Source organism: Mesoplodon densirostris, chromosome 6 (genome assembly GCF_025265405.1).
Source record: "Mesoplodon densirostris isolate mMesDen1 chromosome 6, mMesDen1 primary haplotype, whole genome shotgun sequence".
Taxonomy (NCBI): Eukaryota; Metazoa; Chordata; class Mammalia; order Artiodactyla; family Ziphiidae; genus Mesoplodon; species Mesoplodon densirostris.
The window spans coordinates 4,671,809-4,697,430 of NC_082666.1; the positions used below are offsets into that span (position 1 = coordinate 4,671,809).

A 25,622-nucleotide genomic window follows, 5' to 3' on the forward strand; every position below is an offset into this window, starting at 1 on the left:
TTTGTTTTCTTCCACTCTGTATTTGTGTGCAGCCCAATGGCTTTAGGTGAGGCCATTTATTTTTCAGAATGTTATTACCCTTTGCATCCAGGGCCCGGCCCCTTTTATATGGTGGTCACCAGTTTCATTACCATGAGCTGTAATGTAGCTGACTCTGCAAAGGAAATCTATGCCTTGGAAGAGCATTTTGAAAATAAATTGATTCAGAGTTTCAAAATGAATTACTATTTGTATATTAGTTAATTCTAAATAAATGTTTGAAAGACCTTGCTTAATTTGAGAAGGGAGGAAGAAACATGCTGGATGTTATAAATGATCTCAATCCAAATTCTTAGCTTGGCATTTTCACATCTGAATGCTTTATTTACATCTGTTGAAAATTGGGACACCTTTCAAGGATAATTTTATTATAGAGATGAATGACAGCTCTTAAGATCTAAAATACAAAAGTATGGGATTTAAAAAGAAAGATGGGAGTCATGGTCCCATGTCAAATTGGATATAAGCTTCCTTTGGCAATGAGTGAGAGTGATGAGTTGTATTTTAAATTGAAAGATCCTCATGATCGGAGTTGGGGGCGAGGGAGATTGACTGCATTGGGGCGCCAGGGAACTTTCTGCAGTGATGGAGATTTTCTGTATCTTGATTGGGGTGGCAGTGTCACAGGTATACGTTGTCAGAACATCACACTGTACACCTAAAATGTGTGCATTTTATTTTTTGTAAATTATAACTCTATAAAGAAGATTTTTTGAAAAGTCCTGTTTGTTTTAGAATTAGGCAGTATTATTTCTCTTTTCCAATAGAGAAATTAAAGTCTAGAAAAGTAAGATGATCTGTCCTAAGTAACCTCGAAACTCAGCAGTTTGTCATGAACAAAGCAAAGGATGCTGGCTGTCAGCCCATTTAAAGTCTACTGCTTCCTTACCCCAGTTGTATTGTTCCAGTTGCATGTACATGGAGTGGAATTAACTCCTCCAACCAGTTCTGTTCAGTGAACCTATATCCATTTGTATACGTTGTCGTAAGATATATTCATGTGCTTATTCTTGTGATTGATACTTGTGTCTTAACCCCTGGAAACAGCAGCCCAGCGGTATGTTTGAATCTGTTTATGGTAAGCCTGTTGTGCTCCTGGTTTACCGCAGTGGACTATGAGTTATATGCTTTTTATTATAAGCAAGACATGACAGTAGCCAGAGTTCCCAGAACTAATCTGTCTTTAAGGAAACCCACTGGCTCCTCTTTTAAAAAATGACATAAGCTTTAAAACCATTTACATAAAGCATATATGAATAGTAGTGAAAAACAAAGTAAAAAATTATCCCAATTCTACTACTTAGAAATACACTGTTAACATTTTAGAGAACATGGTTTTAAGTGTCTCTCTGTTTACAGTGTAACCTGTTTGTTTGTTTTTTAATTCAACAAAATGATGTTTTAAAGTTCTTTTTACCCAATTTCCCAGTTATTGTTGGGCATTTAGATTGTTTCCAGTTCTTTATCATTTTGTAATGCCACGATGAACACCTTATTCATGTTTCTTTTCCTATTTGTCTGATTATCTCCTTATAAATACATTCCTTGAAGCAAAATGTTAGCAGCTGTATTTGAAGTTATTAAGAACGTTCTGAGCCGGTAAGATGTATCAAGTATTGATAGTGTAATACCCCTTGTCTAGCTTTTACCAAATGTTATTTTCCTTCCCCTTTTATTTGGTTTTTCTCTGCAGTTGCAGTACCATGCAGGTCTGGCATCTGGCCTTTTGAATCAACAGTCGCTGAAACGTTCTGCTAACCAGATGGGAGTATCTGCTAAACGTAGACCAAAGGCTCAACCCACGACTCTTGTCTTACCGCCTCAGTGAGTGCTGGGTTTAAAAAACATACTTTTGTCCTGGGTGACGTCTGCTTTGTGCTTGTTTTTAACTAGTGGAAACTGGTTTTTGCAAAGTCATTTCTTTCTTTTAAAAAGGTATCTGTTAAGATTAGAAACCAAACATGTAGGTAATCTATTTTGCATAGGTCTTTTTTTATTTTTATTTTTACATCTTTATTGGAGTATAATTGCTTTACAATGGTGTGTTAGTTTCTGCTTTATAACAAAGTGAATCAGTTATACATATGTTCCCATATCTCTTCCCTCTTGCGTCTCCCTCCCTCCCACCCTCCCTATCCCACCCCTCTAGGTGGTCACAAAGCACCGAGCTGATCTCCCTGTGCTATGCGGCTGCTTCCCACTAGCTATCTATTTTACGTTTGGTAGTGTATATATGTCCGTGCCTCTCTCTCGCTTTGTCACAGCGTAGGTCTTAAAAGAAGCAGTTATAATGCACTTCATAGTTTACACGGTTTGTGTGTGACTCTAGGACTTCAGGATACCTCAGAGCTTATTCTTTGTTTCCTTGTCACATTCCCAGAGTTGGCAGAGCATAAGGGCAGTTCTCCTTATCTTACAAATGAGACAGCCGAGGAGCACATTGTGATAAGCTGCAGGCCATCTAGGGAATCCAGTAGAGCTGGGATTAGAATCAGTGCTAGGCCCACTTATTCTTTTTTAAAATAGTAATATATGTGCTCTTCCTTTTCCCAGTAGGAGAGAGAGCAGACACCGTAAAGTGTACAGATCACTGGTTGCTCACATGTGTATACCTCCGTGTAGCTCCACCCAGATCAAGCCACGTGGCCACCACTTCCAGAACCCCCCAGGGGTCTTCTCATGTTCCCAGTACTGCCTCCCTCCCTAAGTTTAACAGCTATTCTGACTTCCTTGAACAATTGATTTTACCTGTTCTTGAAATTCGTATAAATGGAATCACACAATATGTAATCTTTTATATCAGCTGTCTTCACTCAACACAATATCTGTTAGATTCGTCCAGGTTGCTCGTTCTTTTTTGTTGCTGTGTAGTATTCCTTCGAATATGCCGCAATTATTCCACCCGTTGGGTTGTTCTTTACTAGAAGCCCCAGTCGATGAAGGCCAAGGCTCAGTCAGTGATGTGGGGTCAGAAATTGAAGCACACCAGTCTTTGCCAGTAGCTTTTCTATCCACATGAACACTCCCCTGAAAGGGGCACTACTCCCCAAAGCTCGACTTGGTCTTTAAACACATTGCCCAGCCCAACCCGCCCTCCTGTTGTACCCTCTTTTGCTTACATCCTCAGTTACAAACTACATCTTAAAATTTCCAGTCCAAAGGAGTGTTTGCAGGGGAGATTCGGTTGTTTGCCTTTACACAGGATCTCATTTATTTTCTCTTTGGTTAGCAGCTATTTATTATGCCTGCTCTCTGCCACACACTGCCCTAGGCTCTGGGGATGCAATCATGAGCAAGACAGACGTGGTCCCATCTTCCTGAAGCTTTTGGTTTAACTGGGGGGAAAAGACAAAAAACAAGTACCCCTAAACAAATTAATACAACGATTTCTGGTTATGATTAGTACTTAGGAAGGGAACACATAGGGTGGTTAGGAGGGGCGACTGCTTAAAACAGGTGGTCAGAGAAGGCCTCTCCAAGGAGATGACATTAGGGGGAGGCTCGGAGAACGAGGAGGAGGAGGGCCGTTCAGGAGCTGGGGAGATTGCAGGAGATGACTCTGGGGACCTTTGCCCTCACCAGTGGACACCCATAGGCCACCATTTCTGTGACTTTCAGGTTTTCTTCACAGTTAACATGTGCTTCCAGGATGGGATGAACATAACCAGCCAGCCTCCAACAAGTTATTTTTTGTCTGCTGCATGCACAGGTGCCATCCTTTCCGGAGACTACAGGGACAGTTTCTTTGAGTGATGCAGGATAGAGAGAGTTTTCACCATTTGGCAGGAAGCTCCTTCCGTCTGATGCTTCTCATGTGTTGATGTGGTGGTTCTGCACATCTCAGCTTTCGACTCTCAAAAGTCTAATGGGCCCTTATAACTTGTCACCTTCTCTGCTTGGATTGTCTACTGAGGCAAGATGCTTGGCGAGAAGTGAAAGACTTTCTAATGGTCCCACAAGACTGGAGCCAAAAGTGTTTGTTGCTAACTCTCTCTTGACAAAAGTCAGTTCTTAGTCCATCTGTTCACCATTTGTTAATTTGCATTGGCTTGAAACCTGTTTATAGGTGACATGCTATTATGAGGACACTTAGAAACTATTTTAAGCACCAAGGCAATCAACAGACTCTGTTCACATGCCAAAAAAAAAAAAGAAAGAAAACAACTGTCATTATAAATTTATAATAAATCACTCAAAATACTTAGTTTCAAAGAGAAAAGTGGTTACGGCGTCCTAAGAATACAACGTTGAAATGATTTCCTTTACTTAGTAGCCTCTTTCCTGTGAAAATTGACTGCTACCTTTTCACATCATTGAGCTTTGTGGACTCACATTATCCTGGAATCCCTTTGTAAAGTGACTGTCCAGTAGGCAGGATCTACAGCTAAAGGACATTCTGTTCACTTTTACTGAGCACCTACTATGTGCCACTTATAGTGTTAGATGTCCAGAGTAGAGACACCAGTAATGCATAGCTGCTGGCCTAATTGGATCATATATATTTTTTTAGACTAAAAAATAGGACCCTAGTAATATATACATATTGTACATTTTGAAAAAACCAAAGGTATCAAAAAAGAAAAGAAAAAATAATAATACCATCACCCTGAGAAAGTTATTGTTAAAGTTTTTTTTTTTAAATGACACATTGCTTTTATTTATTTATTTATTTATTTATTTTCATTTATTTATTTTTGCTGTGTTGGGCCTTAGTTTCTGTGCGAGGGCTTTCTCTAGTTGTGGCAAGCGGGGGCCACTCTTCATCGCGGTGCGCGGGCCTCTCACTATCGCGGCCTCTCTTGTTGCGGAGCACAGGCTCCAGACGCGCAGGCTCAGTAGTTGTGGCTCACGGGCCTAGTTGCTCCGTGGCATGTGGGATCCTCCCAGACCGGGGCTCGAACCCGTGTCCCCTGCATTAGCAGGCAGATTCTCAACCGCTGCGCCACCAGGGAAGCCCTATTGTTAAAGTTTTGATGGACATTGTTCTAGATATTTTTCTATGCATATGTAATATATAATTTTTAAAAACAAAAGACAACCTTCAAGAAGAATTGTAATATTGTTCTGTATCACATCCCAACATTTATTGAATGTAGTTCTTAGATTTTAAGGTAGTATAATTTGACCTGTGGAATACTTAAATTTGCTTGTTAATCAGCCATATTGTGGTTTTATCTGTAGGACATGACTCATTACAGAATTTTTACTGTAAGTATGATATGACCATAAACTATCTTTGTAATTACGGAAATCCCTTGAACTCCCTTATAAAACAACACACGAATCCTCCAGGGGTGCTACAGTAGTCATCTATTGCTACGTAAAAAGTTGCCCCCAAACTTAGTGGTTTAATAGCAGTAAACATAATCGCCCATATTTTCTGTGGATCCTACCTGGGAATGGCTTGGCTGCATGGTTCTGGCTCAGAGCCTCTCATAATATTGCAGTCAGATGGCAGCCAGGACCACAGTCGTCTGCAAGTTGGGCCAGGGTTCAAAGGTCACTTCCAAGGTGGCTCACTGACATGGCAGGTAAGTTGGTGCCAGCTGTCGGTGGGAGACCTCAGTTCCTCCCCACGTGGGCCTGTCCACAGGGTGCCTGAGTGTCCTCTGGACTTAGGGGTGACTTCTTCCAGAGCAAGCCATCTAGAAGAAGGTGAGCCAGGCAGAGCCTGTCCTCTTTTATGGCCTCGCCTCAGAGCTATGTAGCATCAGTTCCACCCTATAGTGTGTGTTAGAAATGATTCACTACGTCTCACTGACATTCAAGGTTGGGGGGGGAAGAGCCTCTCCCTTGTGAAGGAAGGAGTGTCAGAATTTGCAGACATATTTCAGGGAATTCCCTGGCAGTCCAGTGGTTAGGACTCAGAGCTTTCACTGCAGGGGCCCGGGTTCAATCCCCGGTTGGGGAAGGAAGATCCTGTAAGCCGCGGGGCACAGCCAAAAGATTTAGAAAATTTAAAAATAAAAAAGAATTTGCAGACATATTTTAAAAGCGCCACAGTTGCCAATGAGGAGAGACATTACACAGAGGGAAGAGTGGCGGAGCCTGTGAGCCCCATTGACTTATTTATTCAGCAAATATTTATTCGGGGCCTATAGGTGGTTGGTTCTGTGCTCCGTGCTGGGGATTTGGAGATGAATAAGATAGAATTTCGGCTTTCAGGACACTCTGAGTAGAAATAGAGGAACAAAACAAGTAGCAGGGAATCATAGTCGAGTGTGCCAAGTCCTAAGGAAGTGGTCCTAACGTGCCCGAGAAGGCCACAGGCAGGATGCTGAGAGAGATCCACGCAGGGAGGCCCAGCCAAACTTCACCCAATTTCTCCACTGCCAGCTGTGAAGGATGGAGGCTTTCCTTTATGGAGAGCTGGATGCTTTCTTGCATAGGCCTACAGGATTCTAAGGAAAAGGTTTATTTCTTTTTTTTTTTCTTTTTTCTGTGTTATATTCTCCAATGACCTTTTTCTTTTTTTTTAACATCTTTATTGGAGTATAATTGCTTTACAATGTTGTGTTACTTTCTGCTGTATAACAAAGTGAATCAACTATATGCATACGTATATCCCCATATCCCCTCCCTCTTATGTCTCCCTCCCACCCTCCCTATCCCACCCCTCTAGGTGGTCACAAAGCACGGAACTGATCTCCCTGTGCTATGCAGCTGCTTCCCACTAGCTATCTGTTTTACACGTGGCAGTGTATATATGTCCATGCCACTCTCTCACTTCGTCCCAGCTCACCAGGAAAGGGTTTATTTCTAAACAGTAGAGGAGGCCGGTGAAGGACCAGGGGCTGGGCCCCTCGCTCGCCCGCCCCTGGAACTCTGTGCGTCTGTTAGTGTGATGGCAGTTGAGTTTCTGCATTGGCTTGTGTCAGCAGTTGGGTGGCACGGAAGCTACTGCCACCAAACCACAGTCTGTGCCTGAGTGCGCCGAGACCACAGGCGTGGCAACAATGCAGGAGAGTTGTATCACGCGTTAAGGTGTTTGTTTTTAAAGTGCGGTTGGCTTTAATAGCAGTCGTCTTTGAAAACTCAGATTCTCCCCTGAGTTCCCAGAGGATTAGTGATTTGTGGGATTAATGATTCATATCTTTCTCCCCCTCCAGAGAAGCTTGTAAGGAGACAAAGATGTTGTTCATGATGAAAGGTCTTTGATCCCATGTTAGCGTTCAGAGGGCACTGGTGAAGGGACCTCACTTCCGTGATTCTCGAGTGTTCATATTAAGTCTTTTGCAGGCAGACACTATCGTTTTCATAAAGGAGCTGTGTCCCCTGTTGCAGGGTAAACATTGTCAGCCTTTGACCTTTGTAGGATCGGGATCAGCCTGGGAAGTGGCTGTCATACTTGATCGATCTGTGAGTTGCATCCTGAGATCGCTGTGTACTTACCGTATGTCAGCTGGAGCCACGTTTACTTGTGCTCTCTTACGTAGCAGTCTCAACTCTATGCTGTATTGTTTAGTGTACTTTTGTGGCAACGTGGGATGTTGGTTTTAATCAGTATGGCCAAGCTGACTGGCCTGTGACTCCTGTTCAGCAACTTGGCCTGAGGAAATGCTGGCTTTCAGGGGCAGCCGAGGTGAAAGACTCTCCTGTGTTCGTATTTTCTGCACACACAGATCTCATTTAGGTTCCAGGAAAAAAACATAAATTGTTTTACAGAAAGGTTAGTTGTAAAAGTATTACCTGCCTCCCCCCCAACCCCCTGCCCCGGAAGTTGTCAGGCCAGGCAGTTTCTTTTGTATCACGTGTGAAGAGGTCCTGCCTACAAAATTAAGGACCTTCCGTAGGCTGCCTTCTCCCTAGTCACTGGAGATGCGCCGTCCCCGCTTGCAGCCAAGAGCAGCCCCTCTGCTTGTCCACTAGGCCCAGTCCCCTCTCACCTGCTCCGAGCCATTTCTCCGTGTGGTTCTCCTGTTTCTGTCCTGCTCCATCAGTGTTCCCCTTCTCCTGGCCCACTCCTGGTAGAATGCAGACATGCTTGTTCCAAAACCATCTCCTGGGAGAACACCCGACTCATAATCCCCTCCCCCTTCCAGCTCCCCGCTCCCCTCTCTCCTCTTCACTGCAGACCTCCTTGAAGGAGTCGACTGTACATGTCTCCAGTTTCTCAGCCACCCCAGGCAACAACTGTTCCGATTTGTATCCCCGCTCCCTAGTTTTCCTCTTCTAGAACTCCGTGTAAACAGAGTCATGCCAAACATAATACCTTCCTCCTGGTTTCTTTTGCTCGATGTGGTGTGTTGGAGATTCATTCATGTGGTGTGTGTCGGTGCTCCGTTCCATTTTATTGCTGAAAAGGATTCCTTGGTGTTCTTCCGAGCCTGCCAGTGGCATTTCCTCACCATTCGGCATCTGTTTCAATGTTGTCTAATACCTTCGAGAGTGTGGGGAGTCTTCACTTCATACTCCCGTTCTTGGATGACCTACCTCAGGTTTGAGCAGCAACAACACACAAAAACTGTGTGCAGGGACAAGTGTTGCTGGAGAGAAAGGCCACCAATTCAGGAGGTGACAGGGATAATGACGCACACCTAGGGGGTCCCGTGTTTGAACAACAGATTGCCTTCGGTGCGGTGGCCACTGATTTGGTTCTGGGAGTTTAACTGAAAGAGGCTCATCTTCTGCCACTGCCTTGCACGCTAATTCCCAAGAAGATCATCGACTTGAAATTACACATGGTGCTTATACAGATGATTGGATTCTCTCCAATATGTGTGGTAAGTACAGCTTCTGTTCTTGAAAGGCGGAGGCTTCTGTTGCCTTTTGCTTAACATGAAACCTACAGGAATCACGGAGAGCAGAGAGGTGACATGAATCCGTCCTTGGCGGTAGTGATGAACGAGGGGGCTCCACTTACCGTGGTCATTGATGTTTAAACTGAGAAAGGCAAATATTTGCCAGGATGAAGCACACCAAACCCAGAGTCTCTTCCTGTAGCTTCCTGGCTGTTATGTCATTATCTCTTCTGTTGTTGATTTTCCAGACCTTTTTTACTAGTTTTTTTTCTCAGCCACACAGAGATGAAACTCCAAGTTTCTGTATTTGCTATGCTGTTACAGAAACCTTGTTATAGATGTCGTTTGTTAGTGGCTGTGAACCTGCGTCCTTGCAGGGACCTAATTTTCTTCTTGATCACTTGGGCTTTGTTTTGCCTCCCGAGGATCTTGATATTTTGTTGAGGGCAGAATTTGGTTGTATGTTGATAAGTTTATATTAAATTCTTCAATTTAGATGGTGGTAGGAGCCTTGAACAAGAATGTTTGGCATCTCTTTTTATTAGAGTTTAGTTTGTCTCTGAGCAAAGCGACCGTGAATGCACCACGAATGAGAAGCAAACCGGTTCATTGCCGGGAGCTTTAGAAATACACAGCATCGTTGCCTGAACCCCCTTTTCCAGGGATGCTTATTTCCCAGGCCGACTCTCTGCGCTTGGGCAGGTGAGCAGTGCAAGCGTTCCCTAAAGGAAACAGAGAACTTTGCAGCTGGAAGTTTCCTTGCAGTTCTGCAAAAAGTCATCAGAACTTGAGTAGACATTCACTAAAGCCTCCTTTCCCCTGCTGGCAAGTATTAAGTAACAATATTCATTAGATACCACTGAGAGGCTGTGTAATAAAGAAATAATCCTAGGCCTAGGTGGCTGTAATTCTCCAGAAGAGTTGAAATTGAGAATATAATTAAAGATTAAAGCATTGTTTGCATTCTAGAACACGGAAGAATCTTCCTCTCCATTGCGGGACCCTATTAATAAGGAGGAGATCAGTTACCAATAGCCAACACTACAGAAGCTCATTTATTAACATCAGTTCTGTTTAAGCTTGTCTGACTCAGTATTTCTTTTGCCTTTTTCCTATAAGACTGGAGCTGTGTCCCGGAATAGTGAGGGATACCAGTCTTATCAAAAAAAAAAAAAAAATGTATCCAAATCTATTCAGCGTCTTGAGTTTGGATACGAGTGTTCATATGGCAGGGGTTACCTGTATATGGCTCTTCAGTCCTGTAATTCATTGTATCCCTCTGTGTTGTCAACAAAATAATTTTCAGCCTGTTCGTTTCAACCAGCTTTCCCTGTACAGGTTAAAAGGTTGGTAGGAACTAGTATACCTAGCTATTTTGAGGTTTTATGACTGTGGCTGGGAAAAGGGTGAGAACTCTATAAAATGTTGTCAGACCATCTTGACACTGTGACAGAAAGAAGCCCTTGGTGGTCAGATACCTGGTATTCTGAGCTCGTGCAGCCAGCCTGCACCCGTAACCTCAGCGTGGGAACAGGGAGGAGCCCAGGGCCTCACCCAATTGGATTGTAAAAGTTTAACTGCACAAGCATCATTTCATTTTCTTCCTCTGCTTTTTTGTTGCTGTTCACATTTGTTTTCCATCTGCCTTGAAATCGAATCAGAAGGCATTTGAGGCCAGGGGTGTGGAATAGTCTTCTTATGTATCCAGGCTCCACTGTTGCCTGTTCCTGCTCTTTAGAGTTTCCATTCAAGGGCCCGGAGAAGACGCAGTCAGTAATAGTTCTTGAAATGTCCTTTTTTGTGTTTTTATTGCTTGTGTTATTGGCAGGTGGAGAAGGAAAGTGTCTTTCTCCGTCTGTGGCATTGACTGGGGAAGGGAAAATGTGTTTCAGTGACTGGGCAGATAGAAACCTTCAACTCTGAACTCCTGAACGGCTTGATTTTGGTAACCCTTCCACGGCATTTGCCACTGTCTGCCTTGTGTTTTGTTGAGCCTGGAAACTCCTTGGGGACCAGGGTTCCCTGTGTCCCTTTCCAGCCTGGCCTTGGCTCACATACTGATGGCTGAGTGAACCAGCCCTGGAGGCTAGTTCCCCTCTGTGCCGCGCCTCCCCCCGCAAGCTGGTGAGGCAAGAGTGTCTTTTTACAAGATGTGCTGGATGTGTGCTTGTACTGCTCACACCTCTTGATAAGTTGGAAGCGTAAGCGTTGGGTATATAAATGGCTGGTAGCCAGGTGCAGGAATGCTGGCAGGTGAGCATTTGCAGTTGTGGGTCGGGCTCTGCTGAGTGCGGGTGGTAGGATTGGATCTGCAGGCCGGGGCAGCAAAAGCAGGGCCGGAAAGGCAGACAGAGGCCTTGGCAGCGGCGCCACAGGGAGCAGCAGGCCCTGGGGCCCGTGAGCAGGGGCTTGTGTGCGGAAGGTGGTGTGTTGGGAAGATTAATCAAGTAGCAGAATGCAGATAAATACGGTGGTCCTTTGTAGCTGTTTAAAAGATAATTGGTCCATGTTACTTATCTTTTATCCCCTCTTTTTGGGCAGGAGAAAAATCTCTGGGAGAAATAAACGAGGAATCCCTCATAAATATTAATGTAAAAGTCTGTCTATGGAGACTAAATATAGGGCCATTTTGTTTTAAATGCTCTATGTCGTTGTGCTTCATTAGCATATGTGTTGTAAAAGATCCCCTTCTCCCCTTGCGGGAACCGTATTTGGTTCAGCTAACAGCTGCCTGCTGAAACCCATAACTGGTTAGGATCTGTCATACTTTAGACGGACAGGAGAACTACTGTGCTCCCCTGCTTCAGCCAGAGGGTTTCCTTGTGTTCACCCGTTCTCAGAAGTGCTGGCCCGTGGCAGGAAGCCAGTAGCAAGTCCTGGATCCCGTCTCATTATCTAGACCCTCCGTCTGGACCTCTGCTTCATGCCGTCTAGTTTGCTACTGTGTGTGCACATGTGCGTGCTTGTGTGCATGTGCGTGCTCGCACGAGTGTGTTTATGTTTGTACTGTTCACTCTGCACGCATATATCAAGCCCTCTCTACAGGCTACGTGTATGCTTGATCAAGCAGGCAATCTAAAGGTGTAGAAGTACTCCTGTCTACAGACCAACGGAAAAGAGAATGAGTTCCCTTTGAAGCACATCGGAGGTGCCCCTAAGCCTTGGGGAAACGGTATGATGGACCCGACTTGCTTTAAGATACTCCAGCCTTCCACTTCTCAAAAGTGTTGCGGGATATGATTAAAATAGTTGCTCATTGTTGAAACTGGATCATGAGAATGTAATACTGTCGATGAGATCATTATACTGTTTATCTACCTTGGAGTATATATTTTTTTAATTTCACAACAAAATGTTTTTTTTGGAAATATGGGTCTGGAGCTTGGATTGTTGTTGACGAAGTAGAGTTTCGGCAGTCAGCAGTGTAGGCGTGATGGGAGAGGTCTTGGGAGTGGGTAGGCTCTGCCAGGGGTGGTGGAGGGAGACCAGAGGAGGGCACACAGAGGAAGTGCTGGCGAAGGACACTGCCGCCCTGCCCAGCCTTGCCCCGCCGTCAAGTGGCACTTCGGCCCTTTATTGTCTGGTTCTGGTCCTGGCCTCGCTTCTCAGCTGATCTGTCCTATATTTATCTCAGACCCTTTGTGACATGGACTAAAATTTAAGACTCCATGTCTTCCATAGATACTGAATCAAAGAGAAATTGCATAAAATAGAAAGCTGTGATAAAGAAGCTGGCCATTAAGCACCAACTCAAATGTGGCAGCCTGCAAAATCAGTTTAAAAATTATTTTTCATTGCATCCTCTAATTGCATTTCTCCTTTACAAGGTGATTTTATCCAGGAAGACAGCTGTCTAGTGTGGTAATTACATCACTCCGGCCATTCCTGGGCAAAGGAAGAAAAGAAATGGGTGGTTAAATAGTACACTCATCAGATAGAAGCTGGATCTTTTTTTAAAATCCCTTTTTGCATAACAAAGAGAGCTTCAGGATTGTTAATATTTCACACTATGCCATTCGCAACCCACGCTGGTTTTAAGTGAAACTCTCTTTTTTTTTAATCTTTCTGTTCTTTCTTGGAATGGAAAGTAATTTTGGTGGTCTCTTGATGTGGCTCTTTTTCTTTCTCTGTCTGCCATGTAGGCCATTAGTAACCTGTGGATTTGGGCCCAGAAAGTCCCTATTTAGAGTTATAATAGTCAAGAAGCACTGAGCCAGTGTCTCTGTTTATCTGTGCTGAAAACTGTTCTGTAAGCTTTAACAGGTACAGTGACCTCGGTAGTGTGGGAATAGGCCTGAGTTAGGAAATGGCTTTGTCTCTTAGCTTGAGTCTTTTAGGGAAGAATGGATTTTGATCTGGTGATGCCAGTCACTCTGATAGTCCTCATTCATGGCAGATACACAGGAATTTTTAATAATAATTTAAAAAAACCCTATTTTCAGCCCAGGTTATACTTATTTCTAGCTTCCTCAGACTTGAGGTATATCACTTCCCCAAGTTTGCTTAGTGTAAAGGAACCGGTCATTGTCATTCTGTTTGGAGCCAGTTTCTCAACCTAGATTAATCTCTGAGCTCAAGGTCTGCTGGTTCTTAGGATGAGCTCTCAAGGTCAGTCCTCACTCTGGGGACATTTTTTTTTTTTTTTTTTTTTGGCTGTGTTGGGTCTTCATTTCTGTGCGTGGGCTTTCTCTAGTTGCGGCGGGCCTCTCACCGTCGCAGCCTCTCGTTGCGGAGCACAGGCTCCAGACGCGCAGGCTCAGCAGTTGTGGCTCACGGGCCCTGTTGCCCCTCAGCATGTGGGATCTTCCCAGACCAGGGCTCGAACCCATGTCCCCTGCATTGGCAGGCAGATTCTTAACCACTGTGCCACCAGGGAAGCCCCCCCCCCCTTTTTAACACTTAAAATTTATTTATTTATTTATTTTTGGCTGCATTGGGTCTTCGTTGCTGTGCACGGACTTTCTCTACTTGCGGTGAGTGGGGACTACTCTTCATCGCAGTGTGCAGGCTTCTCATTGCGGTGGCTTCTTGTGGAGCATGGGCTCTAAGCACGCAGGCTTCAGTAGTTGTGGCGCACGGGTTTAGTTGCTCTGTGGCATGTGGGATCTTCCCAGACCAGGGCTCAAATCCGTGTCCCCTGCATTGGCAGGTGGATTCGTAATCACTACGCCACCAGGGATGTCCCTCTGACATTCTGACAGCTGGGTAGTAGTGGACTAGAACGGGCTCCCAAGTAAAGGGACCAACCAGCCGGATGTGGTGGCCCAGCTCTTCTCCAGAGATGAAGGAGCCTTTAGAGTGGTGATTCCCAGCCCCAGCTGCATATTAGAAACATATAGGGAGCTTTTTGTGGGGAGAGGCCCAGTCATCCATATTCTTAAACAGCTCCCAGGGTGGTTCCTGTTTGCCCCTGATATTCAGGACCCCTGCTCCAGGAGGAGTGCAAGGAACACTCCAGGGATGGAGGTATCTGGGAAAACACTTGTCAGAACGTCTATAAGATGAGGGGAATAATTGCTGTGGGGAAAATTTGGTAGAGCCTGTTTGCTCAAGGCTACTGATGAGAACCCGCTGGGATTTAAAACTCAGAAAAAGGTGGATCCTAACTTGGTTGCTTCCTCATCAGCTCCCAGATGTATCTGGTGTCATCAATACCTTATTTCCCTGACCAGCTTTATTTAGCTTTGTGACTCTTTGGTCCACAGAATAAGATGGTCTGGTGATACTTTACTTTTTTTCCTTTCAATGTATTTTTATTTTATATTAGTAGTTGGTCCTTCTAGTTAAACTAGTATCTACAACTAAGCATGTTGCATTGTCATTTTGGATGCTTTTAAATGTATAAATCAGAAGTACACAATTTAGTTCATTGCTGATCCGATGTGTCTTATTTTTCTTTATAGCTTTTTTTAACAGCTTTATTGGGATGTACAAAAATATAATAAATTGCACACATATAATGTATATAGTTTTTGACATACCTGTGAAACCATCACCTTACTTATCATAATCAAGATAATCAACATATTCATCACCCCCCAAATTTCCTCATGCCCCTTTGTAATCTTGCTCACCCCATACCTCCGTCCCTGGACAACCACTGAGCTACTTTTAGTTGCTATAGATTAGTTTGCATTTTCTAGAAGTTTATATAAATGGAATCATACAGTATATATTCTTTTTTTCAATGTGACTTTTTTACTCAGCATAATTATTATGAGATTCATCTATAGTGTTGCATGTATCAGATCATTTCTTTTTATTGCTGAATAGTATTCCATTGAACAGATATACCACAATTTGTTTGTTCATTTGTCTGTTGCTGGACATTTTCATTGTTTCCAGTTTTTGGCTATTGCAAATAAAACCAGTATAAACATTCATGTACAAGTCTTTGTATGGACATATGCTTTCATTTTTGTTGGGTAAACAGGAGTACAATATCTAGGTCATATGGTAGGTGTGTGTTTAACTTTTTAAGAAATTGCTGAACTGTTTTCCAAAGTGATTGTAGCATTTTACATTCCTTCCAGCAGGGTGTGAGAATTCCAGTTGCTCCACGGCCTCACTAACACTTGGTGTAGTCAGTGTTTTTAATGTTAGACATTCTAATAGGTATGTAGTGGTATCTCATTGTGGTTTTAACATGCATTTCCTTAATGACTAATGATGTTGAGCATCTTTTCATGTGCTTATTTACCATCTGTATATTTTCTTTGGGTGAAGTGCAAAAATTTGAGAAATGTAGGTTTCCTTTCCTTTATGGCTTTGAAAATGCCTTAATATAGAGCCTGTCATAGATAACTTATTATATATTGTTGAGTATCTGTCAAGTACCTACTGTGTGTGCATCGTTCTATCAGTTGCTGTGAGGAATTCAGAGGAAATGGTCATTGGGGACTGGTGCACCTGGTGATCAGACACTGCACATTTTACTTGAATGTGTCATGATTTTTCTTCACCATGTCCATTTCTTTCCTGTACTTGTGTCATGGCTGTGGGTCTGGAGCTGATTGGTGCTGGGGATAGGATTTTAATTTCACTTGTACTGATTTTTCTGGTAGGGGTTCTGGTCTCTGAACCACTGGAGTCTAGACTCTTGCTATTCCTTATCGGTTTTTAAAAATTGATTAATTTATTTATTTTTGGCTGCATTGGGTCTTCATCACTGCGTGTGGGCTTCCTCTAGCTGTGGCAAGTGGGGGCTACTTTTCATTGTGGTGCGTGGGCTTCTCACTGCAGTGGCTTCTCCTGTCGTGGAGCATGGGCTCTAGGTGCATGGACTCAGTAGTTGTGGCTCGCGGGCTCTAGGGTGCAGGCTCAATAGTTGTGGTGCACGGACTCAGTTGCTCCGCAGCATGTGGGATCTTCTCAGACCAGGGCTCGAACCTGTGTCCCCTGCATTGGCAGGCAGATTCTTAACCACTGCGCCACCAGGGAAGCCCTATTCCTTATCTTTAATTGGTATTTATTTAGTCTGCTCTGCTTTTTATTAATTTTAAATATTAAAATCTGATGTCCATGATGCTAGATGCTGGATATTCAGTGATGAATAAACCTTCTTTTAAAGAACTTAAGCGTGCCCTGGGGAGACAAGTAAAGAGGCCATTAGGGTTCAAAAGAAGGATATGAAATCAACCCAAGGGAACCAGGAAGGCTCCTTGGAGGGTGTGGACTCGGAAAAGTTGAAATTCCCTATAAACGGACTTAAATATAATGTTGGTGGCTCATATTAGAGCAGCCTAAAACAGGCCCACTCCCCATTAACCCCTAAAAGGAAGGGGCAAAGGCAAGACTCTGAGAAGTGGGAACTGCTGAATGGGGCCACTCTATCCCACCTCTCACTCTTCTACGTGGCCCTTCTCCCAGAGCCCACTTCCTGGAGTTGTGAAGGGATACTGATCCCTTCAGCTCGCAAGGAGACTTGCCTGGGGCTTTGAGCAGTTCCTTATATCACTGTGTCCTATAGATATCATCTGTGGGTACTGTGATGTGAAAAGGATTGGGAGACGGCCGTGATAGCGGGCCTGAGATCCCGTGCTCCTTTCTTTGGCTCTTTTTCTGAGGTTGCTGTTCTCCCTTCCCCCTCTCATCTTTGTCCCTGGAAACCTAGGTTTTTTTTTTTTTTTTTTTTTTTACTGTTTAATAACCACAACAAGAGACTTTGCCAGGCTTGGGATCAAACTTGCAGAAGTTCCTAGTCTCTAAGCACTGGTGGACACTCGTAATAGGACGGAACCACCTTTTGGGATTCCCCTGAGTGCCCTGCCCACAGACTGACGCCATTATGTGTTGTTGAGCAGAACGTCCTCATGCTCCCTCCACCTCTCCCACCCTGATGTACTGGGGGCTCAGGCAAAGACATTCCCAGTTAGATCTTTGGAAGGAATGTAACTTTTGGCTCTGGGAACTTTCTCTTTGTACAGCTGCCCCAGTTCACACAGAGTTAGATTTGCTGGGACTTAGTCTCCAGAGAAGAAACCTAGGGGGTTTTACCTACAGGTTCAATAACTTGTCCCCTCTCCAATCCTAGCCCCACTCATTGCGGCCCCAGAAGTGTTTCCTAGGGTCCTTTTCCTTCCACTTATCTACTCCTACTTTACATCTCAGTGCCCCAAAGAAAATATCCTTGTAAGTCTCTCACAGTCTTAAGTAAAATTTCATTTCATTTTTATCATATCATTAAGCCAGTTTAAATCCCAAGCACAGTAGCTCTAGAAGGATGTTCTTTTCCTATCTGACATATAACAAAATAGATTTAGATTTTTTTCCCCCGTTGACTTGGGCACCTTGGGAAAAATAAAATAAAATAACTGAAATTAAGTAAATAAAAGGCACCAAATCCCTTTTCCTTCTCTTGGCCAGAACTCCCATATTCTCTTGTCAGTTCAAATAGGCCCCGCCCTCCCACCCCTGCCTCAGCCCCAAGTGTGGCATGCAGAGAACCTCACTTCACAGATCGGAGGAGAGCTAGGATGGGTTCTTAGAAATTAACTTCCCCTCTCCTTTAAAAGATTTTTTTTTTACACTTTTTTATTTTTAACAAAGGGTACTTAAATATTTAAAGTCTCCTAAGACCAATTAATTTAATACAGTTCATCCAACAGACATTTAGACAGCATGTGGCCTTGTCCTGCCCATTAAGGAACCTCTCATATTGTTGAGGGACATGTCTAGAGTGTCACGAAAACCCAGACCCAGAAGAGCCAGGAGGCAGCTGCTTCCTTCCCATCATTTCGCCATGCAGGAAACTGAGGGTGCAGGTAGGGAGGTGTTTCTCTCAAAGAAGTCACAGAGATTTATTAGTAGCAGAGCCAGGACTGGACCCCTGACTGTTCTGCTCCTGCTGATATTCTCCCGCTTTCTCCTGACTCGGTGGGGGGTGGGGGGCAGTGGAGGAGGAAGAGAGAGAGAAAAAAACACCCCAAAACAGGATATTAAAAAATTGCATCTTTTTTTAGGTGATGTTTTTGGATGGTATCATAGAATCACTACCCCTGTTTGCTGTTCTGAGATTCCCCACGTGGGATAACTTCACTGATTGCTTATTGAGTCTTGTGTGTGAGCCTAGCAGAGGCCACACAGCCCTTGCTTCTGGTTCTTTGCAAGAAGGGGGCGGTTTCAGCATTTGTGTGTTACGAATTCCAGCTCTCTGCTTCAGTGCTCCCTGTGGCCCTGGAGCTCTGCCCTGTTAGCACTTCTTTTTGGCAGAGAAACAATACTTTAACAGCCAGTAGGGACAGATATTTCTGTTCTACAAATGAGCCCAGATTTATAGACTCCGGGTTCAAAGAAATGAGGTGAGAGATCACCAACCAACCAAAGCCGAATCTACAGTGAGGGAAGAAATAGCATAGGACTGGTTAATAATGAAAGCCAAAACAAAAGGCACCCATTTAATTCTTACATTTGTCCTCTGAGAGGTACTGCTGCTCTCCTTGCCTGTACCTTGTCCAGAGTCTCCCAGCTGGGAGGTGGCGGGACTAGGGTTCAGACCTGGGCACTGGGACTCCAGAACCCACACCTCTGAGCCGTACAAGGTAGAGCTGTGCCTTGCATTCACCTCTGTCATAGATCAGGTTTCTCGGTAGCAGATGCTGAGATGGAGTTTTGGGTGCAGTATATTTATTAGGGGTCAACACCTGTCAGAGGAAGGGGGAAGAAGCATGATTGGACAGGGGAAGACGGTTAACTGCGATACAGCCTGACAAAGCCCAGGAGATCTCCGGAGCGAGCATGGCCTGTAAGAGCTGTCCTGTGTCGGCCAGCAGGCTTGGCCTTTATAATCCTGCCTTGCTCGGTCACCAGACGCAGGTGGCTCCAGGAAGGCCGTGACTGCAGTGGGGTGGCTCTCTGAGGCTGTCCCTGGGTGAGCTGACCGCTGAAGGCCGAGTGCTGACCGCGTTCCCGTAGCCGGGCAGCAAGGTCTTCCTTGAAGGAGGGACCTGTTGCTGCATGTCCTTGCCTATCACGCTCTTTGTCAGCCACGCCACTATTACTGTACGGCTCGGTATTGGACTCTGTTGCTGGCAGTTTGGACATTTGTTAGCATCAGTAACTATGTCAACTCTTCTAAGTGCAAGTCCGTGCTGTTGGGCCCATTTCTGCCACTGTGGCCACTTTGTTCATGGGTCCATCATGCTGACAAGGTTGACTGATATTAACTGGTCAGGTCACTTTTCCCCCTTGATTATCCAGTGCTCTTCCATGGTGGGTGATACAGAGATCTTCTACCCTTCAGCGCACCCCCATGTGTTCATGCATGTCTGCACCTTAGACTTTCTTATCCTGACCTTCCAGTCTTTCCTTCTAGGCCCTTGACAATCTGACTGGACCACTCATCACTGCCCATGAGCCCATATATCGTCTAACCTGTGCCACTTGTTTTTCCACACAAGGTTGGCACCTTGCTGCGAATGCTCAAAGCCTACCTGTCGGGAGGCCTTTCCCTCACTGCTGGCCTTTATGCTCATCCCAAGTGGGTCTGTAATGTAGCTTCCGTGCACTTTTGGCTTGTACCCACATACCAAGGTGGCCTGTCTGTAAAGTAGGCTTGGGCTTTTTCCTCCTCCTCCAGTCGATCGTATGGGATTCCCTATACAAACAGACACAAGCTGCGGGAGGGATGCTGAGACAGCGTGGTGGTGCCCTAGGGCCCAAGGCCTCTGGTTCTCCTCATGCTCAGTCCAGGGTGTACTGCTTCCATCTCAGAGCTGATTGTGGCTGGGCCTGTGCAACCTGAGGACCTGGTGGGTCTGATAGCACCCAAAGAGGCCCACCAGACACGGTGCTTCTTTTCCTCGTGATAAGAGATGCAAAATGCAATCATTATGTTTTACTTTATATAGGTGTCAAGAGCTGTGAAAGGTCTGGGACTTTTACCTCCCCTTCCCCCTTCTTTTTTGCAAGCTAAAATGTTAGCTTACCACAGTTACATAGATGCTGACAGAAGTCCCAGGAAAAGGAGTAGCCAGGCTGTCAGCAGGGTCTCCTTATTTTCCTGAATCCCATAAGGTATGATTCGGGTGGGCCTAGATGGATGCCTGCCCTCACAGTGGATTACATCACAGGAAGGGACACTGAGCCTGGAAAACCCATCACATTATAGCAGCCTGTCAGCAAGTTTGCTCTTTATTTGCAGGGAGATGTTACCTTATCCCTCAAGGCTGCTCACTGCAAGCACAACCTTGAGAGAGGTCCCAGATAAAGAGTGGTCGGGGCCTTGTATTCTCAGCATACCCAGCCGATGTGTAGGGTGTGAGAAATCTGCAGAGGGCTGTCTCTCTACAGTGAGACGTCCTGGTATGCACCTGGCCTCCGGATCCCTAAACATTTTTATGGATGGGGAAGACATAGCATGTATCTTACGAATGCCTCCAACGACCTGGCCACCTCCTGCTCATCTGACTTGATCGGTATCATGTCGTTATGTCATGGATCACTGTGACGGTCAGGGGATGTCTAGACGTCCAGGGCTCTTCCTGCTATATTGTGACAGAGGGCAGAAGTTTGCCCGTAGGCAAGACTAAACGTGTACTGTACCATGGAATATGAACTGTTTCTGATCTTCTTGTTTGATTGGAATAAAAAACGCATTCACTAAACCAATGGCTTTGTATGATCAGAGACTGTATTATCCTGCTCTAGAAAAGGTGCTGCATCTGACACAGTGGCTGTGATCAGGGCTGCCTTCCTGGTTGAGCCCTCAGTAGTCTGCAGTTTTCCTCCAGGATCTGTCTGGTTTCTGCAGGAGTCAGACTGGCAAATTACACCAGTCCAGATAGGATGGAGACCACTTCCTCTGCATCCTTGAGATCCTTAAAAATGGTACTAATCTCGGGGGCTTCCCTGGTGGCGCAGTGGTTGAGAGTCCGCCTGCCGATGCAGGGGACACGGGTTCGTGCCCCGATCCCGGAAGATCCCACATGCCGCGGAGCGGCTGGGCCCGCGAGCCATGGCCGCGGAGCCTGTGTGTCCGGAGCCTGTGCTCCGCAACGGGAGAGGCCACAGCAGTGAGAGGCCCGCGTACAGCAAAAAAAAAAAAAAAAAAAAAAAAAAAATGGTACTAATCTCTGCCCTTGCCATGGGGTGCAGTATTCTCTTTGATCTACTACTGTCTTGGCTGGGGGACAGTGGTGGGGCGGGGCAGGGCAGCATCACACTTCCACTGGCCTTCTCCACTATGGAAGGTCTAACCCCACAGACCAAGGACCTGAAGTGGTGGTTGTGCCGACTGCCAAGTACGTTGGCCTCAAGGGCGCACGCCAGCTGCGCCCGCAGACCCCGTGGATGGACCCGCCATAAGCCGGGCCTCGGCTAGGGCTTCATCTGCTTCCTGACCCCCATGGGCCCCCACTCTTTTTTTTCTTTTTTAATTAATTACTTTATTTATTTTGGCTGCGCCGAGTCTTAGTTGCGGCATGTGGTATCTTCGTTGTGGCCTGTGGCATCTTTTAGTTGCAGCATGCGGACTCTCATCTGCGGCATGTCTGCGGGATATCGTTCCCCGACCAGGGATCGAACCCAGGCCCCCTGCATTGGGAGTGCAGAGTCTTACCCCCTGGACCACCAGGGAAGTCCCCCCGACTCTTAACAGGGAGACCATGAGGAAGGTTTAGGTCTCTGGGAATTAGTGTTAACACAGAGAAGTGGCTTGCTGACACTGACCCTGAATGAGCTGGCAGCTGGAGGCTGCCTGCTGACTGCACTCCCCACAGCCAGGCGGCCAGGCCTTCCCAAAGGGGATCTGAGAGGTGTGTCTCCTGTCTGCCGTAATCTTTCTCAGCCATGAGACTGTTACTGTATGGCTAGCATCCAGCATGCTGGTCTTAGTTCCTACCCGCTACCGCCAGTATTAATCTTTTTTGTACAGGCATACCTTGGAGATACGGCGGGTTTGGTTCCAGACCACCCCAATAAAGCAAATATCACAAAGTAAGTCACACATATTTTTTGGTTTCCTAATGCATATAAAAGTTATATCTAGGGCTTCCCTGGTGGCGCAGTGGTTGAGAGTCCACCTGCCGATGTGGGGGACACGGGTTCGTGTCCCGGTCCGGGAAGATCCCACGTGCCACGGAGCGGCTGGGCCCGTGAGCCATGGCCGCTGAGCCTGCGCGTCCGGAGCCTGTGCTCCGCAACAGGAGAGGCCACAACAGTGAGAGGCCCGCGTACCGCAAAAAAAAAAAAAAAAAAAAAAAAAGTTAAATCTACACTATAGTGTAGTCTATTAAATGTGCAATAACACTTTGTCTAAAAAAACAATGTACATACCTTAATTTAAAAATACTTTATTGCTAAAAAATGTTAACCATCATCAGACAATGCAGGGTTGTCCCAAACCTTCAATTTGTAAAAAACGCAGTATCTGCAAAGCTCAATGAAGCAAAGCACAATAAAACGCGACATTCTGTATAACATTTCAACATGGTAAATAAGGGCTTGCAAAAGAAGAGTCTGGGCTTTTTTTTTTTTTATAATGAATACGAACTGATACTAAACTACTGTGTTATTACTCTCAGCAAGCTTATGTCAGGCGTGGTGGTAGAGACTCTAGGGACACAGAGAACCCCTGTCCTTAGACATTCACAGGCAAGGGGACTTAGAACATAGTGCACATGAAAAATAAACAAGGAAGTATAGGCTGAAAAAATAGCTTCGGGAGTCAGTCGGCTTGGGTTTGAACCCTAGGTCTCCCATTTATTCTCTGTGTGTCTCTGGGCTTCTTAACTAACCTCTCTCACCCTGAGTTTTCTCATTGGTTGATGGGGCTAATAATAATAGGACAGTAGGGCAGTACCACTCACTAAGTGCTAGGTGCTTAGTTACTATGCATATTGTTATTTAGATGATAGTAGTACGCACCACATGAATCTTATGGGTCAGGAGTTCTAGTGAGGGGCAGTGAAGAAGGCTTCGTGGAGGAGGTGGGCTCTGAAGAGTTATCCTTTGTAGGAGTATGTGCATTCCTTTTAAGACATGGCACCAAAAGAGAAACAATATGGATAGATTGGAATTTTGTAGATGTTTATCCTTGTTTGCATATAGCCGTCTTCCACGTCCATGTCCTACAAAGTAAAAGGATTCCTGTTAATGGTGATAGAAACAGTAACAAGGCCTTCCTTTCCTGTTTTTCTCATCAGTTTAAAACTCAGATAAAATTTTGTCTCCTGTTGGCTTGTATCTTTTCTGTTGAGTACAGACACCCCCCCACACACCCCCACACACAGAGTATACATGGGAGCACATTGCTTTCTTTCCAGGTAATATCACAGGAATTGGGCAGTGAAGAATAATAAAATATCACAACAGAGGTCACCAAAGGAACTTATAAAAAGCTCTACTAATAGGCATTTTTAGTAAATGTCCTGATTTAAATTAATCCAAAACACTGAAAAATCTGAGTTCCTTCCCGAACCTTCAAAGAAAAATTAAATTCTGTTTTATGTATTTTGTGTTGTATGTCTTATTGCGTTTTGATTTTGAAAATTATTAATTTATGTTTAAGTGTGTTGCCATAAAACAGGAAGTTAGATTGCTAATACTTTGGCTTTGTGAGAGGACAGATCATTTACAAAGTTCAGTGGAGATTTGCCTGTTACCCTTATTGAGTTTGATTCAGATCTTTGTGGGGTGTGGGCAGGGATAAGTGTCAAAGGTATTTTTCTTGCTTCCAGTAGGGAGTTAGAAAATAGATTGCTTTGGATTTCTGTAGCAACTAATAAAATTAGGTTGTTCCTGTCTGTTTTCTAAGGGGTTCCTGGCTGGCTTAGAGGATGCGGAAGTAACAGCTCTGCTTTAACATGTCAGTTCTGAATGGTGGTGTCTCGGGGAAGTTCTCTCTCCGCAGGTGCAGACTTAGGTCTCTGATGGCACCTGCATTTTTTGAAATGCAGCTGTTCTTTTACATAGCAAGCGTCTGTTGTTTTGTGCATCTGCCTTAAAGATATTTGGGTACAAGTAGCAGTTATGAAAAACTGTCACAAGGTGTCTTGGAAGGGAAAACAGGCTCTTCTTTTAGTGCCTCTGTATTACGATTTAAAAGACAGGACTCACTTCGCTCTGCTCTTTAGCATACCTCCACGTTTCTCATTGTTCCCTGCCCCTGTAATGTCAGTGGCATTGATTAATGAATTGACCACAGGTGTTTATGGATTTCCCACCCTGTGTCTGATGAGTGCACAGTGTTATGTGCCCTTGACTGTGAGGGGCTTGCAATCCGATTGAAGGGTGAGACTGTGTTCAGAGACAGATAGGGAATATCAGCCCCTGACGATGTGTATAGACAGTGCTTCGCGAGATTATTGTGAGCGGAGGTCATCCGGGAGGTAAGATTTGGCCAAATCTCCTGCTCTAATGGAAGTCCTCTACTGGTCGGAACCTAGGACCCTGAGGCAGGACTGGCTTTCAAGCTGCAGAGCATGGAATTCAGGGTGAAACAAGAGACCACACCCTCTTGAAGTGACCCTTAAACCAGTGACCCGGTGGGCTGTATGACCAAGGCATGGATCCAAAAGGACTAGGCTGGAGGTTCTGGACCTTTTTAGGAATAAGAGACACTCCCCACCTTTGGAAAATGTATAGGATGCTCAATAAACATGGGTGGAATTGGTTGCTGTTCTAGGCACTAGGGATCTGGGATACCTAACCAGACAAGATCCCTGGTCTCACGGAAAGTATAATCTTGCGAGCAATGTAAACAGCGCGTGCAGTTTCAGGACCCCACGTCAAGAGCCTCAGGATCGGTCAGAAAGAGGCCCATGGACAAAACAGAAGATGCCCATCAGAGCAGGAAGGTTCCAGAGGGCCTGACTCCTTGGAGCATCACTGCGTTGTTGGAGGTGAGCCACAGGTGTTTATTACAACGTACCTGTCGGCTCACCTGTGGGAAGGAGAGCACCGTTAGGGCCCCAGCCCTTTGCAGAGAGGACTGGAGCTGGACTTCGAAGGAAGCAGAGCCTTTCTTGAACAGAGAAGGTGTGAGGAGGAAACATTAGGTGGACTGGAGGAGGACAGTCTAAGGAAAACCGGAGATGGGAAAAGATCATGACCTGGAATTCCCTGACGGCCCAGTGGTTAGGACTCCATGCTTTTACTGCAGAGGTCACGGGTTCAATCCCCGGGGAACTAAGATCCCACAAGCCATGCAGCATGACCAGAAAAAAAAGATCGTGGGCTGCCTGGTTTGTGTGAAAGCAGGGGCATGGGAGGGTGCTGGCTGAAGGTGGGTTTTAGCTAGCGGGTGGTCAATAACAAAGTATTTTGAGCAGGGTACTCATAATTCAATTACTTTAAAGGTGAATCTGTTGCTTCCCTGTGGCAGGTGTTAAAATACTACCATAT

At 45.1% G+C, this 25,622-nt stretch overlaps 1 protein-coding gene across 1 annotated transcript in view; it reads left to right on the forward strand.

Annotated features, from left to right (window-relative positions):
• Window positions 1–25,622, forward strand: part of MED27 (mediator complex subunit 27) — a 208,806-nt gene that overhangs the window by 65,801 nt on the left and 117,383 nt on the right. Inside the window, exon 3 of the mRNA XM_060101070.1 lies at window positions 1,733–1,863. Coding sequence (XP_059957053.1) covers window positions 1,733–1,863 — 131 coding nt within the window. The remainder of the gene's footprint in view (window positions 1–1,732; window positions 1,864–25,622) is intronic.